The sequence below is a fragment of the Benincasa hispida genome, chromosome 12 (assembly GCF_027475165.1).
Source record: "Benincasa hispida cultivar pf3 chromosome 12, pf3_genome.v1.1, whole genome shotgun sequence".
In the NCBI taxonomy this organism is placed as follows: Eukaryota; Viridiplantae; Streptophyta; class Magnoliopsida; order Cucurbitales; family Cucurbitaceae; genus Benincasa; species Benincasa hispida.
The window spans coordinates 20,705,933-20,725,282 of NC_143489.1; the positions used below are offsets into that span (position 1 = coordinate 20,705,933).

General features: G+C 34.8%; 2 protein-coding genes across 2 annotated transcripts in view; both read right to left on the reverse strand.

Moving 5' to 3' along the window:
- The window catches only part of LOC120067025 (transmembrane protein, putative (DUF1218)), a 23,657-nt gene extending 18,023 nt beyond the window's left edge, over positions 1 to 5,634 (reverse strand). Inside the window, exon 1 of the mRNA XM_039018396.2 lies at positions 5,104 to 5,634. Within this exon, the coding sequence (XP_038874324.1) occupies positions 5,104 to 5,199 (96 nt within the window). The 5' untranslated portion in view covers positions 5,200 to 5,634. The remainder of the gene's footprint in view (positions 1 to 5,103) is intronic.
- An 810-nt stretch (positions 5,635 to 6,444) lies between these two features.
- ENH1 (rubredoxin family protein) lies at positions 6,445 to 11,344 on the reverse strand. The gene is made up of 6 exons (XM_039050764.2): positions 11,081 to 11,344; positions 10,781 to 10,999; positions 9,575 to 9,741; positions 7,786 to 7,867; positions 7,619 to 7,687; positions 6,445 to 6,773 (listed from the first exon to the last, which is right to left on the reverse strand). Exons 1-6 carry the CDS (start codon positions 11,198 to 11,200, stop codon positions 6,603 to 6,605), a joined length of 828 nt encoding a protein of 275 aa, XP_038906692.1. The 5' UTR covers positions 11,201 to 11,344; the 3' UTR covers positions 6,445 to 6,602.
- Positions 11,345 to 19,350: the final 8,006 nt, after the last annotated feature.

Here is a 19,350-nt window from a genome sequence, read left to right on the forward strand (position 1 = left end):
CCTCCCTTCGTCGCCCTATTGCCGAGAATCACTGCACCACCAGCCTGGCAATTAGGAGAGCAACACAAACTCAAACCAATGGCAGTTTTGGGGATCCGGAAGATCAGCACCACCATATTATCACCTACCGATTTTGAAGTACTCATCCAATGGGAAAGCCTACCAATCGAAGATGCAACATGGGAAGGAGGAGCACAAATCGTTGAACAATTTCCAGACTTTCACCTTGAGGACAAGGTGGTGCTTTGGAGGAGGGTAATGATAGACCTCCTATATTTAGAAAATATGAAAGAAGAATCAACAAGAAAAATAGGAAGAGGGTACAAATGTAAATGAGGAAGAAGAAGGAAATAAAGGTAGTTAGAGAAAATTTGTTATTTTTGTAACTAAATTAGTATAAAGCAAGAAGAGGGGAAGGGGGATAGGCATAGAAGTTTTTTATCTAAATTCAGCTTGCGAGCTTGTAAGGAGGAGGTCTCGGCTTCCTAGGCTAATTTGAGCCAAAACAGTAAATATAAAACCAAGTTACTATCAGTATTTTATGAGAAAGCCTTTCTAAGGAAAAAATCTATGGGCTGCCATATTCAATTTTCCCATTCTGATGGAGGCAAAAACCATGTGTAAAGTTGAGGGGATATCAATATCTGCTTCCGTCATGACAACTGGACAGCCAACATTCCCTTGACAGTTGAGTCCCTGATCTCTATGCTTTATCCACAAAAAAATAATGCACAAGCTCATGTAATGTGGTGTGCAGCAACATATTCTTGGGATCATTTCTAGAAGAACAAGACCTACTATCTATCCAAACTCTCTCGCGCGCGCATCCCCTTCCCCTCCCATCAATCTCAACCTAGCCACCACTTCTTGGATGATGCTGACCATTCGCTTCCTCCCTTCGTCGCCCTATTGCCGAGAATCACTGCACCACCAGCCTGGCAATTAGGAGAGCAACACAAACTCAAACCAATGGCAGTTTTGGGGATCCGGAAGATCAGCACCACCATATTATCACCTACCGATTTTGAAGTACTCATCCAATGGGAAAGCCTACCAATCGAAGATGCAACATGGGAAGGAGGAGCACTTATCGTTGAACAATTTCCAGACTTTCACCTTGAGGACAAGGTGGTGCTTTGGAGGAGGGTAATGATAGACCTCCTATATTTAGAAAATATGAAAGAAGAATCAACAAGAAAAATAGGAAGAGGGTACAAATGTAAATGAGGAAGAAGAAGGAAATAAAGGTAGTTAGAGAAAATTTGTTATTTTTGTAACTAAATTAGTATAAAGCAAGAAGAGGGGAAGGGGGATAGGCATAGAAGTTTTTTATCTAAATTCAGCTTGCGAGCTTGTAAGGAGGAGGTCTCGGCTTCCTAGGCTAATTTGAGCCAAAACAGTAAATATAAAACCAAGTTACTATCAGTATTTTATGAGAAAGCCTTTCTAAGGAAAAAATCTATGGGCTGCCATATTCAATTTTCCCATTCTGATGGAGGCAAAAACCATGTGTAAAGTTGAGGGGATATCAATATCTGCTTCCGTCATGACAACTGGACAGCCAACATTCCCTTGACAGTTGAGTCCCTGATCTCTATGCTTTATCCACAAAAAAATAATGCACAAGCTCATGTAATGTGGTGTGCAGCAACATATTCTTGGGATCATTTCTAGAAGAACAAGACCTACTATCTATCCAAACTCTCTCGCGCGCGCATCCCCTTCCCCTCCCATCAATCTCAACCTAGCCACCACTTCTTGGATGATGCTGACCATTCGCTTCCTCCCTTCGTCGCCCTATTGCCGAGAATCACTGCACCACCAGCCTGGCAATTAGGAGAGCAACACAAACTCAAACCAATGGCAGTTTTGGGGATCCGGAAGATCAGCACCACCATATTATCACCTACCGATTTTGAAGTACTCATCCAATGGGAAAGCCTACCAATCGAAGATGCAACATGGGAAGGAGGAGCACTTATCGTTGAACAATTTCCAGACTTTCACCTTGAGGACAAGGTGGTGCTTTGGAGGAGGGTAATGATAGACCTCCTATATTTAGAAAATATGAAAGAAGAATCAACAAGAAAAATAGGAAGAGGGTACAAATGTAAATGAGGAAGAAGAAGGAAATAAAGGTAGTTAGAGAAAATTTGTTATTTTTGTAACTAAATTAGTATAAAGCAAGAAGAGGGGAAGGGGGATAGGCATAGAAGTTTTTTATCTAAATTCAGCTTGCGAGCTTGTAAGGAGGAGGTCTCGGCTTCCTAGGCTAATTTGAGCCAAAACAGTAAATATAAAACCAAGTTACTATCAGTATTTTATGAGAAAGCCTTTCTAAGGAAAAAATCTATGGGCTGCCATATTCAATTTTCCCATTCTGATGGAGGCAAAAACCATGTGTAAAGTTGAGGGGATATCAATATCTGCTTCCGTCATGACAACTGGACAGCCAACATTCCCTTGACAGTTGAGTCCCTGATCTCTATGCTTTATCCACAAAAAAATAATGCACAAGCTCATGTAATGTGGTGTGCAGCAACATATTCTTGGGATCATTTCTAGAAGAACAAGACCTACTATCTATCCAAACTCTCTCGCGCGCGCATCCCCTTCCCCTCCCATCAATCTCAACCTAGCCACCACTTCTTGGATGATGCTGACCATTCGCTTCCTCCCTTCGTCGCCCTCTGTCCTTTATATCTCTCTCCTAATCCCTCTTGACTCTAAAACCTTTCCATCCTAATCTATAACCTAGCCTTCAACCATCTTCTCGTTGCATTGTCGTCTATTTGGCTTTGCAACTAATCTCGCAACCCACATCCATTCGACCCGAAACCCCCCACCATTCAACCTGTGACCTGGCCGTTCATGACAATCTTCTTCCATCTTTGACAGTAACTATTCTGTTACAGACCAAGGTAGTATGGGATGTATTTGTCCCACATTGGTTAGAATGGGATGACCATCTGGTACTTAAGTGGCTTGGCTCTCCAACCCCAATTGCTAGCTTTTGGGATGTGGTTCTCCAAGGTGCTTAAGTACTTAACAATGGTATCAGAGTCGGTTGTTGACGTTCCGGAATGGAACCGACGGAGGGTTCTGACCGGGTGTGGCCGAGTGAAGTATCGCTAGAGTAGCCGCCGGACGTCGGCTTTCTAGGGATGGAGTATTGTTAGGAACCAACTTGCTCCAAGTAATAGGTAGTAGAGAAGTAGATTCAATAAAGTAGCCTATGTTCCATTTTTTGTCCATGACGAGCAGGAGAATAAGGGTTTTAAAAAAAAGGTTTTCCCACAGATCTCAAACCTCATTCCCCATTGGGAACCAAATGCCTCTAATCTCTACCCTAGGTGCAAAGAAGAATGAGAAGAAGCCAAAGAAAAACAAAAAGGAACACAACATTCTATACAATAATCATAACAAAACCATCTCAGGGTCCTAATCCAGTTGTACAACTTTCGTATGATGTTCTTCCAACACGGATTCAAGTAGAACATCATGCAACCTTACACACATGGTATATATGATAAATATGAGTGTTGCACCCCCCATGAAATGTGTGCTACATCACACCTCCTATGGTGGTTGACAAAGCTCCAAGTGAACCCAAAATAGGCCATGGGCTTGTGAGGAGAGGTTAGCAGCCCTTTTGAGATAGCTAGGTTCTGCTTACGGTTTTTTTATCTTCTTTTGTTCGTCTATCTTATTCCAATTTCAATCAAAAGTGCATGGGAGTTAACTTCCAGTGGAACATAGAGGGAACCATTTGGTGGATGTTTCCTGTTGTACTCCTATAGGGAACCGAGTTTTATTTTGTGAACAATACACCATTTCAATTATTAGCAAAAACTTGTCATTTATTATAAAAAAAATAATAATAATAATAACAATAATAAAATAACCAAGGGAGAAGGAGAAGATGAAAAAAGATTTAAAACAAAAGAACAAAGACTAAAATATGAAAAGATCCCCTTAAAAAAACCAATCAAAAGTCAAGACTAAATGAGAAGGATCAAAAATAGGAATCAGGGATCAAACAAATATGGAATTAGAGGAGGAATTGCATGGAAAATAATCAATTTACAACCTTACACATTGTCAACAAATGAATTGTTCTTCACATAATGAACATGAACAATACTCATGAGTGAAGGAAACTTAGCAAAATGATCCATGCCATGGAAAAATAAAGACTCATTAGAAACAAAAATCAACACATTAATTAAGATATGAAAAAGAGCGGGAGAAGATCGTTAAAACTGTACCATGCCCAATATTATAACCAAAAAAAAAGCATTCTACAATTAGCGTCAATATCATCATCCAAAGCCAATGTTACAGCAGTGGCATACAAAGCTAATGCTTGAGAAACAAATACAAAAGGAAAACTAGGATTTTCAATCCTAAGAACCGGTGTCACAATCATTGTTATGAACTCCATACATCTTTTCTTTTACACAATTGTGAGTGTCCAAACCAACTTAAACATGCTTGATTAATCCCACAAAACAATTGCCGACTGTAACATTTTGTGTCAAGTAACACATAAGACATTTATATTCTAGGTCAGCTAACAAATGGGAGTCTCCGCTTCCTCCTTCCTAAAGCCATAAAATATGGGGGACATTTAACAACTCAACTTTCTTAATTCTTTATATAGTTCAGTGTCTTCAGACCCTCCAAGCTTCAATGGACAGAAGGGAAAGGAAGAACAAAACAAAACAGAGGCAACATTGATCTCCAGCACCAATCAGAACCAGAAGTTGTATGTTGATTCAGTGAGAAACTAAAAAAAAAAAAAACATGAGAAAAACTGAAAAAGGACCCCTCAAATTTTGAAGTTTTGAACGATGAAAACATCAATAGAACAGCAACCATTCCAATAAGACACATTGTCATCTAAAGTTCACTAAAGACCTGAACAAGAAAAGAACTTCCCCCTTTCCATTTTCCCCAGTAATTTCAGCAGCCAAGAGAATAGTCGCGAAATACAAGAGAAAATCACAAAAATAAACTCAAATGCAAGTGAAAATCCAATGTTAAAAAGAATAAATGAAAGGAAACTAAAGACGGGTTCAGACAGAAATCATAAGAAATCACCTTGATTCGTGTAGCTTCAGCAACGAAACCAGTAACAGCTGATAAAATTCCCAACAAACCCACAACAGAACATACCACTAAAACCTTTCTCTCCATCCCTTTTTCTCTTCAATGAGAAGGAGGACTGGTTTTACAGAATCGCTCTATGAGAAGTCTCAAAACCCCCTTTTTTTGTTCAAGAACTTGTGGGGTTTTGTTATGGTTTTGCTTTTGTTGTTGTATTGGCCAATCTTTGGCTGTTTGCTTAAAGCAGTAGCACGAAAACGTAAAGTTGGTGCTGCGGTGTCGCGGAGAGTGGATGGTACATCAAAGCAGATTTTCACTATGCACAACTTCGAAAGCTGACGACTGTTTTTTTCTACTTTTTCTTTATTTGTTTTCCTGTTTTGTTACTCTTGCTTTTCCATCGCATATTCGTATTTCCCTTTATAAACTTCCATTTTTTTTCTTTTTTTCTTTTCTTTTTTTTCTTTTTCAAAACATACTTTTTTTGGTTGATAATAAGTTGACGCGGGACAATTAGATCTTGCCTTATCGCCTGAAGAAGCCTACGGTATGGGAAAAATAAACAAACCCAACGGATTCAGACTCTTTTTCTCTTTCTACTTTTTCACTAGTTTTGCTATTACTACCGACGTTACCATGTACCATTGTCATTCTATACTCACCGTCACACTGCAATCTACCACGACAGTTATATAACGCTAACTATTGCACCATCGTTTACTATACCAAAATCAAATTTGTAGCATCATCATAATGCACTATTGTTAGTACACACGGTTGTTTATCACACACTATCCAATCGCTTCGAATGCCAAGGAGTATGAGAAATCCTCATATCTAAAACTAAAATATCCTAATCAAGTCTCTCTTTCATTCAAATACGGTATAACATAATCTCATAGTTTTACTCTAAAAATTTAAAACAAAAATGGTTATTAAATTGGGTATAATTTGCTTATAATAATTATAATATAGAGGGACTTCTAGCTATTAAAAAGACAAATTTTCAAAATTCATAGATAGTGATTAGAAGTTGCTGCAATTTTTTTTGAAAAAAGGTTATATGTTTGATTTTAGTCATCAACTATAACTAGTATCATAAAACACAAAACTATTGATAGCCGACACAAAGTGACTAGCAATTTGTATTATTAGATCTATAAGAGAAAAATACAAAAGTAATTTAAATCTGTATTCAGTGATTACAAAAAGACAATTTCTCAAATTTATGTCAAACAATTATTAGAATGCATCCCACACGTCTTTTTCTTAAGAGTTTCCTTTAAAGTTTTGTTTTCTTCCCTATTAAAAACATAGAAAAATGGATCATATACATGAGTAAATCAAATATAATTTATATTATTAACATATGTGCAGTTTGAAAATGTGAGGACAAAAAGATTCATATGATTTGAGGTTAAAGAAATGGATTAAGAAGGAATTATTAATTAGGACAATGATAAATGATACAGGTTTTTATATATATAATGATATCACTGAAGACCATAAACAAGCAATGCTCCAACAGCACCAATACCAGCAACCAAACCAGCAATGACTCCAATTGGAGGCAAACCCCCTCCTATTGCCTTTCCTGTGTTCACATCATATTTTGCAAACCTTTTCTTTGGTGCTCTACATTGAGGGCATGCATATCCATCAGGCTGCACCATCCAAAACACAACTCATTTAGTTCAAACAACATGACGAAACTCGAAACATTTCCAAAAAAAAAAAATGATGAAACTCGGTTGAGTCTTGTTTGACCTTTTCGTCGATGATATACACGTTTAAACACAATTAGTTGACTCGTGTGGAAAGAATTATATCATCCAAACCATGCGTAAAAAAACAAATTCATTCAACATAATTACATTAGTCCATGGTGGTCAGCTACCTAAGATTTAATATTCTACGGGTTTCTTTGATACCATTCAAAACACGACTCGTAAGTTGGCCTAGACACTCACGCATATTTAAAAATTAAAAAAAAAAAAATCATAACCTCGTCAAATGACATGTGACTCAATGACTCGCTTGAATCAACCTATATCGAGCATATCTGTAGGCTTGGCTTAATCCCAATGTAAAATCACTGCTTGACTAACTTGACCTAGGTCACCTAGTTTGTTCTTACATTATATTTACATCTCTCTCCCTCTCTTTTTTGAAACCTGTGAATCTCTCTCTTTGAACATGTACAATACAATAAATAATACTGATAACTACATCATTAGCAACCAAGTTTGAGTCTATCATTATTCACATCTATTTTAGACGTAGAATAATACATGACATACTATGACTATTACTGTTAACAACCGATATTTTATTTTTAAGATGATTTGAATATTCGAGGTAAGGCGGCATCTTATATTAATGATTTATTCCTTTTTAAGTTCAACAAGTATAGGGTGGAGATCAAACCCTTGACCTTTGGAACAGTAAATAATAGTGTCTTATCTAACTTTAATGATAATGGTTTAAAAAAGTCGAGATTGGGACAAACCTGCTCGTCAAAGGGTTTTGATAAGGTGTAAATGTATCCACAATCCAGGCATATATGGGTTGCTTTAGCCTGCACAACATAGTAATGCAAAACCATCAAGCTAAAGCCAAAAGGTAGAGTAAATTTAATACAAAGGTACATTAGAATGGCTGAGTAGTGATGCTTACCTTCTGTGCATCAGTAAGTTTTCTTCCAAAGCGAGGTGGCGCAGGCCTCTTTGGAAGTCGTTTAACATCGACCTCAGCACCTCTACATTAACAACACTTTACAAGTTACTATACAACTTACATTGTTGTTGAGGAAAAGTACACCTACTATTTGTTAAGTTTCTAAAATTTGTATTCTTATGATAAAATTTACTATTGTTTATTGCAAAAGAAATGTTTCAAGTCTAGATCAAATACAATGATCTTAAGGTTGCCTTTACTAACGATTTAGATCTGGTTAGTAACTATTTGGCTTATTGTTTTTTGTTTTTTAAAATTGTGCTTGTTTTTCTACAACTTTTTAATCGTGGTTTTCATTTTTCTTACGTAAACATTTGAATTCTTAGTCATTTAAAATAATAATAATGATGATGATAATAATAATAATAAATTTTAAACAACAAACAATATTTTTTTTCAAGTTTTCAAAATTTAACTTGGATTTCAAAAACGCTTTTAAAATGTAGACCCCAAAGTAGCATTTATAGTCTTTGTTTACAAAAATAAAATAAAATAAAATAAAAAATAAAAAAAGTATATCAAAAACCAAATTGTTATCAAACAAGACCTTAGGCCCCATTTGATAACCTTTTAGTTTTTTATTTTTGAAAATTAAGCTTATAGACACTACTTTCACTTTCAAATTTTTTTCTATGTTATCTAGTTTTTACTAATGGTTTTAAAAACCAATCCAAAATTTGAAAACTAAAAAAAATAGCTTTTAAAAACTTATTTTTGTTTTTTAAATTTGGCTAAGAATTCAAATATTGTATTTTTTAAAATATGCAAATTAATGTAAGAAATAAAAAATAGGCTTAATTTTCAAAAATTAGAAACAGAAAACGAAATGATTACCAAATAAGACCATAATTTTTAGTTTTTCTGTTTTCGAAAATTGTTTTTGTTTCTCACAGTTTACTTACTATGTTTTCATGTTTATTGGAGAAATGTTTAAATTCTCGGCCAAATTGATTTAAATTATAGTTTTTTTTTTCTTCTTTAAAAAAAAAAAAAAAAAAAAAAAAAAACCCTAATATTTTTTGACACCCATTTGAGTTCAGCCAAATTCTAAAAAAACATAAAGAAACTAGTAGGTGGTAGTAATGTTTATAAGCTTAAAATTAAAAGTCTAAAAACAAACAATAGAATAGGTAACAAACGAGGCATTAGTCTATAAAATTTGGCTTAAATTTTGAAAATATATTTTATGAAAAAGAAAAAAAAAACAAAACTCATAGGTGAAAAGGGTATTTATAAACTTTAGTTTCAAAAATCAAAATTCAAATAGTTAGGTCTCATTTTAGTAACTATTTGGTTTTTTTTGTTTTTAGTTTTTGAAAATTAAAGCCTACAAATACCACTTTCACTTCTAAATCTCTTGCTTTGTTATGTATTTTATACTAATATTTGGACAAGTTTTGGGAAAAAAATAGTTTTTAAAAATTTGTTTTATCTTTTAAAATTTGGGTAATAATTCAACACTTATGAAAATGGTAAGGACTAAAGTAGTTCTAAAAGTTGATCGGAGGGCAGTTTTTATAATTTTTTTTACTAAAAAAAACTAATGGTTAGGACTAAAATAATTCTTTTATACAAAATCAAACCATTAAACATGATATTGGAAAATCATGCCAAGAAGTAGAATTTGGAAGGAGCAAAAGAAAATAAAACAAATAAATACAAAAAGTAATAAGAAAATCAAATCAAAGTTTATTTTATAAATAATAAGAAGATGAAAGAGGAAAAGAACCTGCTAACTACAAAGTATACAGAATCAGGCTTGGCTTGAATGGCAGTTTTGGTAAATCCCAGCTTATCTGCAGGCCATAATTCATCACCAAAGAAACTGCTTGTGTATAAAACTTGATCCCCTGCTTTTAACCCTGATTTTGCTGCATTTCCTCCCCCATCCACTGCCTAACCCAACATATATTTCCATAAATTACCTCAAATTACAAAACATCCACACAAAATACACATCTAGGAGACCATAGTAAAATGTAGTTTTACAAAATTTTTAGTTAAATTGCAGACTTGGTCCTTACGATTTGAAAAAAGTTAGAATTTAGTCCCTTATAGTGTATAATTAGAATTTAGTCTCTTTGGTTTGATAAAATCCTATTAAATAGTCCTTACATAGGGACTATTCATGAGGATTTTATTAAGTGTGAGGACTATATATAAGGTATATCGTACCATAAAAACTTAATTCTAATTTTTAAAATCGTAGAGATTAGATTATCGATTGTAGGGATCAAATTGGGATGAAACCCGGGTCACTAAGTGACAAGCGGGAATTCTCACTACTATACTACAACTTTAGTGGGATATGATCATTTCTTTTTTTATTTCTACTTTGTTCAGCTAATTAACTTTTTTACGTTTATAATAATAAATGAGTTTGAGATGACCATTGAAATGGTAAAGTATAAGTTTTTAGATCTTGCGTGATAATTTAAGAAGTTCTAAATATTCTTATTTCTCAATTCTTGTTTCTCATTTCAAAAGAATTATGTATAATAACTATTTGTTATTATTTTTTTTATTATAAAACAAAAATATTTTTTATATTTATTTTTCTTAAAGTGTCTTGTAATCATTTTTTTTTCTTATTCATCAAAACTTTGTATTAATCACGTAAAACAATTATATATGAAAATTAGGTATGTATTAAAGAAAACTAGAAATAGCCAAGGCAAGTATAGTTCAACCAACATATGAATGTATTTGTGATCAACAAATTCGTAATTCGAATTCCTTAGATGACTATACACGTAAAAAATAATTATTAACACAAATGTTACCCAACAACTCCTTAAAAAACTACCACCCTAATTATATACATAGCTCTTCATTGAATTGTTTGATGAATCTAAAAAATAGAGAAAGAGGAGAATATAAAATTCCTTCACAGCATAACCAAGCAACAGCAAGAACAAAACCCAAAAAGACTTACAGTGATGACAACGCCACCGCCAGATTTCTGGCCCAAAGTGAGACCCAATGGCTTATCTACTTCGACCTCAATCGTCTTGGAAGCTCCGGCAGTCTTAGCCGCCCTAATTTGAAGCCCCCTCGACCACTTACCGCCATCGCCCTCTCCATTCTCCGCCGCGAACCAATGTGACGCCCCCTTCTTAGCCTCCTGCACCGACACCCCTTGAAAAGCGCTTTTCTGAACAACCAGAAAATCAAGTCAGTAGACAGGCAGATTAATGAATCGGGGATTTGGGTTTTTTTGAAAGATGAGAAATACCTGAGCGTTTGGCGAAACAGAGGGTTTTGGAGATGGAAAGAGAGGGGAAGATCTGATGGAGGATCTGGTGAAGGCGGCGGAGCAGGAGGAGGATGAGCCTGCAACAATGGCGGATGACATTTTTGTGGAGATGGGGAGATTGGGGGCAAAAATGGAGGATGATGTGATGATAATATGGTGTGTTGGGCAAGGAATGTGGTGGACTTGGACACACCCACAGCCACACGCCTGTCTTTTTTTCACACCACTAACTAACTACACAAATTTTCAACTCTTTTTTTATCGAGGAAAAATTACCTTTTAGTCACGGAGTTTTCGATATTAGAAGTTTGGTCTTTTTTAACATTTTGAAGTTTTTGAATTTGTACTGTTAGTCTATGCGTTTTGAGTTAGAGGTTTAAAAGGTCTCTATTGTTACTTTTTATGCGTTGTTGATGACTGAAATGTGTGTGAGTTGTTTTGGTGCAAACATTTGTTGAGAAAAGATTGGTTAAGTACAAGTAAATAAGTAAAAAGTGGAAATATTTCAACTCTTGTATTCCAAGAGATCGTTTTGTGAAAACGAGCTTTTCACAAGGGAAAGGGTTCTCAAATTATAGTCGAAGATAACCGAAAGAAATAGTAGAAGATGGTTTTGTGGAAGCAATAAAATGAGTAAATAAAAGATTCAAATAAGTTAAAGTTCTAAGAAGAGTAGTTAACAGTGTGCAATCCATGTTATAGATGTGTCATATTTCTAAGGTCAAACACGAAGTCCTATTTTAGGCTCCTCTCTAATATTTTCTTTACGAAAATTGTCATATATTATCTGAACCTTTCAGCATCAAACTCTAACACCATGAAATTAAGTGTTCGATTTTAAGCTAACCATTAGTTTTTAACTTCAATAAAGTGAAACAATATTAGATAACACATGCAACAAGCAAACAAATTTTAGTAAGCTAACTCATTTCTTAAAGCCATCCAGTAACTCAACTTCCTTAGAAAGTTTAGCTCATAGTGAGAATGAAATTCACAAAGTATAAAGTAAAAAACTATCTCCTTGAGAAAAACTTTATCACTCAACCGCTCTCACTCTAGCTCAATTTAACCTCTTTCAAGAAGAACGTTACGATCCTAACACTTAAAGGATCCATGAGGGAGCTTAAAGGGAGCTTTGAGGATCCATGAGGGAGCCTGGAGAGTGGTCAAAGGACCTATGAGAAAGTTTAGTGAGAGCTCTGAGGACCTATGAGAGAGTTTAGTGGTAGCTTAGAAGACCCATGAGGGAGCCTAAAGTAACCTCGAAGGACTCATGCCAAAGCCTAGAATGAGTTTAGAAGTTGCTCAGAGGACCTACAAGGGACCTATAGAAAGATATGAGGGCCCATGAGGAGGCTTAATGGTAGCTTAGAGAACTTTTAAAGGAGCTTGGAGTAAGCTCAAAGGACTCATGAGTGAGCCTAGAGTGAGCTTAAAGGTAGTTCAGAGGACCCATGAGGGAGCCTAGAGTGAGCTCGGAGGACCTATGAGCTTAAAGGAGCCTAGTGGTAGTTTAAAGAACCCATGAGGGAGCCTAGAACTAAGAGAACCCATGACATAGCCTAAAGATAGCTTAAAGGACTCATGAGGAAAGGCAGTAAAGCTCACATTGTCGACACCTCTTGTTCGTCGTGAGTGATTTCTCGTATGTGCGTTAAGAATCAAGTAGAGGTGCTCTAGCAGCAGATATGTTCTAAACCGATTCTTTCACTAAGTCAGGTATCAATATCTCGAAGAGTTAACTAAAGAAAAGTGTTCTAGAGGTAGCAAGACTGACCGCAATTACAGGAATAGGTTGACTTTCTTTCATTTTCAGAAATTTGGAAATTTCCCAGTCGAAAAGATGAGTTTTTGAACAAAGAAAACAAGAACAATGGGAATGTTGGTTCATTTTCTACCGCTCTCTACTATAATCCAATAACTCCATAATCCAGCGATTATGCCCGTTTTAACCCTACCGTCCACCCCTATCATCATAATGGAAAGGGGGGAGAAACTACCTAACTTAGCGAGCTAGCAGGGACTAGAAGGTAGAGGCAGGACTCATGAGGAAGCCTAGCGAAGGCTCAGAGGACCCATGATGGAGCCTAGTGGAGACTCAGAAGACCCATGAAATTGTTGGGATTGATGTCCTAAATCTCGTGGGTCCTATAGTTTGTAATTGTAATGTATAAACATTTTATTTATTAAATAAAATATGAGATGTTTTATTCGACATTTAGTAGCATTAGCCTACAAAACCAATAAACTAATATCCAATGTTATCTTCTGTAGCTTAAACAAGTACGTAGAGACATACAGGTGGATCATGTTTAAGTGATAACCTAAATGGTCTGTAGTAGATGGATAAGGTTGGGTACCTTATCTTAGTGACATTACGAATACGACCTGCTTTATAGATGTTACAATTGTTGTAAAGTGCTACAAATGATCTGATCATAATTATTCATGTAGAGACATTTGAGCATGGGTGTTCTATACAAAGGAGTTTATATAAGACCAGACCACGAAATGACTAGTCTCATTATATAACATCATTAATAATAGAGACTTACATTTCACCAAGATGACCATAGGTGACATGACCTAAATCCTGAGTAAGTTGAGAACTCCTGCATATGAAGGCGATCCTTTGATTTATATGAGTGAGAGTGGCCAGATCGTCGACTCAATAAGCCTACCATTTTGGAGATTCGTCTTATTAGGGAGCTGGGAACACGGGTACACAAGATGAAATTTACTCCTTCCCTAATGTTTGGGTAAGTAGATAAATTGCTCTTTTAAGGACTGATTTCGGGGTTTGAACAATGTGGCGCTTCACTCTCTCTTGGCCTGAGAAGGGTTTGGTCATGGTTGGAATATAATTTATTGTTTATTAGAGAGATCGGTGGTATTTGAGGATTTAGATGTAACTATATGCGCAAAACGGTAATTTTGGCCCAACTGTACTTACGAGCAATTTGTGAAGAATCATCGCGATGTTAACTGGTAATACCCAATGAAAACAGAAATATATTTGTAGTGCGGAGAGTGAAGCTATCGATCTTTAGTGGAATGACCAACAGTTAATAGATGTTGAATAATTTAATTAAAGATGTTTAATTAATCATTCAAGTACCATTGGATCTTCAATCTACAAGTTCATAAGGTTCCCTCTATAGCTCAACAGGGATTATTTAGAACCAATTTTGGATTAATTTGAATTTTACAAATTAATTGAGGGAATTATTTATATTTGATATAACTAATTTAACTTAATTATATATGATATAATTAATATAATGTATTTGATACATTATAATATAAAGTCTATTTTGAAAGGAAATAAATATTTGAATATGATTCAAATGTCAATTATGTGAATTGGATTCATATAATCAATTTTAGTATAAATGGGATTTATATTAACTATCGTGCATTAATGAGAGAATTAAAACTATGGGTTATATTGTATTTGATACAATATAAAACTATAGGTCATGTGTTATATATGATATAACATATAGTTACATATATAAATATAATGAATTAGTTATTATATGATACATTATAATATAAATTAATTTAATTTTAATTTTAAAGGGAGTCAGATAACTTTCCTCCCCTAAATTCTCTCTTGGATCATGATTGTTCGTGATCGAAGAGGAGGAAATTGGTGAAGAACGGTTCTTCAAGGGTAAGTTTCCTATTTTCCTAACCCTTTTCTCTTTTGCTTCTCTTTTGCTTCTCTTTTTGAATGCTGTAATTTTCTCTCATAATGCATATTAGTTTCTGTAAAATTTGTATTCTATAAAAATAATTTTTGTGACCGACCCTGTTTCCGCAGTGAAACTTCACCATTCCTTCAATTGGTATTAGAGCAAAAGTTTTTTATTCCAATTTTTATTGTTCCAAAATTGATATTACAAAATTGGTGGGTTGCATAATGTAATTTGTTCATATGATGAATAGTTGTTGAATGGTTTACAATTTTTTGGATAACTTCAGATTGGATTTTAGTTTTACAACTTTTTTTTTTTTTTTACAAAATTTATTTATAAGGTCCATTTGTTTTTGGCATAAATTGCAATAGAGTATGTATTTTGAAGGTCTTGAGTCGTTTGTGAGTTTTTCGGTGGATTTATGAAGAAACGACGCCAAAATCGAAGGAAAACTGAAGGAAAATCGAAGGAATTCGCAATTGTACAGTAGCTACTGTATAGTAGCGTTGCAATGTTGCGAAGGGTGAAACAAAATGTTCTTTCTGTAGCATTGCAACGCTAGGTCACAGTGTTTCAATGCTCTGAGATGAAAAGAATGAATTGGTTAGCGTGTGGTTCGGTTCGTGGCTTGATTGGTTCGTGTTCGGTTTGCTTGGTTCGAGCGATTTGAGGGCAGTTCGAGTGATGGACGGTCTGATTTGTGTGATTCAAGGTTCGGTGCGCTTGTTTTGAACCGGTTAAGCTATTAATTTGTAATAGTTAATTGTTTTTTAATTAATTAAATTAATATAAGTGTTATATTAATTTAATTAATTTTTTAGGAGTCCAATCCCAATCCAATAATTGTTTTAAATTATGCATATGATGTATAGTTTAATTTATTTAATTATATGTCATAATATATATCATATAGTAAAAATCCCACCATAAGTTATGCATTATTCATGCATCATTTATATTATAAATGTTATAATATATAGTTGCATAATTTAATTTTATAGCATGCTCATGCATCATATAATATAAATGTTATAATATATGTTTGCATATATTAACAACATAGTCATGCATCATTTATATTATAAGTGTTATAATATATCGTTGAATGTATGGATGTGTGTATGTTATTAATTATTTCATTATTTTAGTATATAAGTGTTATGTATGTTAAGTAATGAAATGGAATTATATGAAGCATGTCACTACTTTAGGTTATTTTATAATAGTTATAACTTACCTAAGTATGCTTTCACATGCAATAATTGGTTTTAATTTATTTCATTTCTTTTATAAAAGTTATAATTAAATGAATTAGAAATTAAAATCAATAATTCAAAATTGTATGCAGACCTTAGGTTAAAATTATTTTTTTAATATAGTTTTAAAACATGATTCACATAGACCTAAGATCACATTTCTAATGAGATTATAAATAAGTTTAATCTTTTAATCAGTTTAATAGGATTAAATTAGTTTTAATTAAAAGATTAAATTTGTAGCAAATATATCTATAAGGGACCTTTTGTCTAAGACTAGTTCTGTCTAGGTTGGGGTATTTAAACTGATGGAAACGGAACACCTCTACTTGGGAACTAACTTGAAAAGGTAAATTAGATAGATTTGCTACGAGCATGCAATTGTTGATTAAAGTTTATTAAAGTGTTTAATGAACATTAATCAAAATTGTTTAACTTCCAAAGTAAGTGTTACTTTTGAGCAAATTTAAACAATCACTTAGTAAAATAATTAGCTGTATTTTTCTAAGTTAAATTAACCTTAGGTAAAACACTCAGTGGGAGGAAAATGTGGTATATGATACTTCATTTTTCCTTTTTCGCATATCTCCGTATAAGTTCACACCATGAGATCTATACTCGGCCTCGAGACACCTTTGCTTGTGTCCCCCTACAGGTGGTGTTTGTATAGGTCAATACCAATGTGAGTATTTATAGTAAGTGGGAATGGGACATGTGTCAACATATCCCCCAGTCTCTCTCCTTAGTTTGTAGTAAACTTTCATGCTCGGCCTTGAGGCATCTTTGCTTGTGTCTCCCTACGGATGGCATTTGTATGACTTTTACACAAACTCTAGAAATGGATAGGATTGTTTTAGTTTTTTTCCCGATCAGTTTTTCCCTATAGTTGGCTCTTTGGGGCGGGACTTTAAAATATAAAATGAGAGGCTACACTTACAAGAAAATGTTAAGCAAGTTAACAGTTCCTTGACCGAACAAAGGTGACTGATACTTACAGTAACAAGGAGTTGTTTTGTATATTGGTTGAGATTGTCTTATTTCAGTGAAAGGATATCTGATCACCCTACGACAGTTTTACCCTGTCTCATTGAAACATCATTGCAAAATAGATGTCACATAGGGTGCATTGAATTATTTTGCTAAATCTGATTGATTTTCTAAATGGGTAATGCTTGAATTCTAATATAAATAAATTGTATGTTTCAGCAAACTTCATAATGACTTCCACAACACTAAATTTATTCGTCGCTGACAAACTTACCGCGAAAATTATGCAACATGGAAAAACACAATCAATATGATTTTAATCATTAATGACTGTTAGCTCTCAAAAAGAACTAATATTCCTAGCTTAATTCGGGCTCGTTAGTGAATTTTATGTGTTTATTTTCCTATATTGTAGGTATCGAGCAACCAAGAGGTAGAATTAATTATTTGGTGAAGAACAGGGTTAATATGAAGCAATTTGGAGTTAATTTGAACATCTGGGCTTCAAAAGAGTTGAAAAGACCAAAATGCCATCGAGTTCCACCAAGTATGATCAGCCATCAAGCATCATCGAGTACCATCGAGTACCATCGAGTAAAAAGCTGTCGAGTTATAAAGGAAATGCTACTGAGTGAACGAGGATCGAGTATCGAGTAGCGAGCATCTGGCAGTGGGCACAACGTTGCAATGCTACTCCAAGCGTTGCAACACTCCGAGTTGCAACTCTGCGAAGAATGACAGACATAGAGCTGAGTGTTGTTAATGGGCAAAATGCACGTTATTATAGCACAAATTCATAAAATAATGTAGGTTGCGATGATAAAAATATACAATATTGCATAAAAAAGCATTAAGTTCACAATATTGCGGTCACATGCGTCCATCACATTAAAATAGCTAACTTGTATATTTTTTTGCATAAAATGCGTTGATGCAAGGCGGAAATGTGATCCACAGAAATTAACGTCCGAGCACATTAAGAGATTGCGTTGACGCACGGCTATGTGATCAAATTGCACTTGCGAATATCTACTCAAGAAGGTTGCCACATAGAGTCGGCGCATCATGGTGGGTGCATCTGGGTGAAAAGCGTAATAAATCACGATGGGACAAAAAGCTGATGACGGTCGATTTCGAATTAAGTTGACAAGCCGTTAACGATCTACTGTAGCAAGTACACTCAACCTTTCAGTGACAAATATTCGGTGCATCAGACAGAGAATTAATGCCATCCCATCAGTGCAATCATAAGAGAGAAGAAGCCTTTCACCCCAAAGCTCTATAAATACCAAAGGCCACCTTCAGTGAAGGAGTTCGTTCAGTTAGATAATTTCCCATATAGATAGAAGTAGCCTTGTTCTTAGTTTTCTTTTACTTAGAAGGCGGAAGCGAGCGAAGGGAGATTATACCGAGAGATCGTTCCGGTGAACTTGGAAGAGTGTTAGAAGCGTCGAGATCTAGGGCCAACTCTTGCGGAAGCAAGAACATCTTTTGAGCGGAATAGAGATAACAGTGTAAAAGCCTTGGGAAGCAAAGAATTGCTACCAGGCTCTCTATCCTTACCTTCCATTGTCATTTTGTACTCTGAACTTATTTATAGAAATGGAAATTTCATCTTTAGATCTCTTCACTCTCTTTAAAACACACATGAGTAGCTAAATCTGTTGAATGGGTTGAGAAGCACTTAGCTAGCATAACCTGGATCTTCATTCTATGCGATTATCTTGTATTATGTATGTGTCATTCCTCCATTAGAGATACTCAGGAGGGTAGTCTAAGGATAGAATCTAGGCTTGGAAAAGTCAGGTTAGAATCTAGACTCAGGAGAGTCAGATTAGAAACGTATAATCAAGAGATAGAAGCTTAGGAATAAGCGTTGTTTGCTATTAACGCATCACATGCATCCTAGAGATAAGCTTGGAAAATGATTTGTTGTCGCATGAGTGTAGCATGATCGCATAGTTTGACACATTCTTGGGAAAAGATAGCTAAAGACCTTCTCAACCCGTTCCATCGCATACTCAGTGTATCTGTTGCATAATTACTCTGATCTCAAATCTGTCGCATACATTTTATACTGTAAACAACAAACCAACAAACTTCTTGATTTATTTGTTACCGCAAAGTGATCTCGAAATTATCACCGCATATTATTTTCCTTAGTCCCTTAGTTCGACCCTGGGCTTACTAGAAAACTCAGTAGGATTTATACTTGGGTTCTGCTGAGAAAACTTATTTGCACAATGCATTTTCCACCAACACAATCCTCCCATTATTTCATCGCATAAAATAACGCATCAAGCGC

Bases quoted from the DNA above. Each gene is read 5' to 3' on its own strand.
- ENH1 (XM_039050764.2), bottom strand. From the start codon at position 11,200: ATGTCATCCGCCATTGTTGCAGGCTCATCCTCCTCCTGCTCCGCCGCC. The intron at 9,742-10,780 runs GTAAGTCTTTTT...ATGTTGGGTTAG, and splicing joins GCGGTGGCGTTGTCATCACT to GCAGTGGATGGGGGAGGAAA. The intron at 7,688-7,785 runs GTAAGCATCACT...TATGTTGTGCAG, and splicing joins AACTTACTGATGCACAGAAG to GCTAAAGCAACCCATATATG.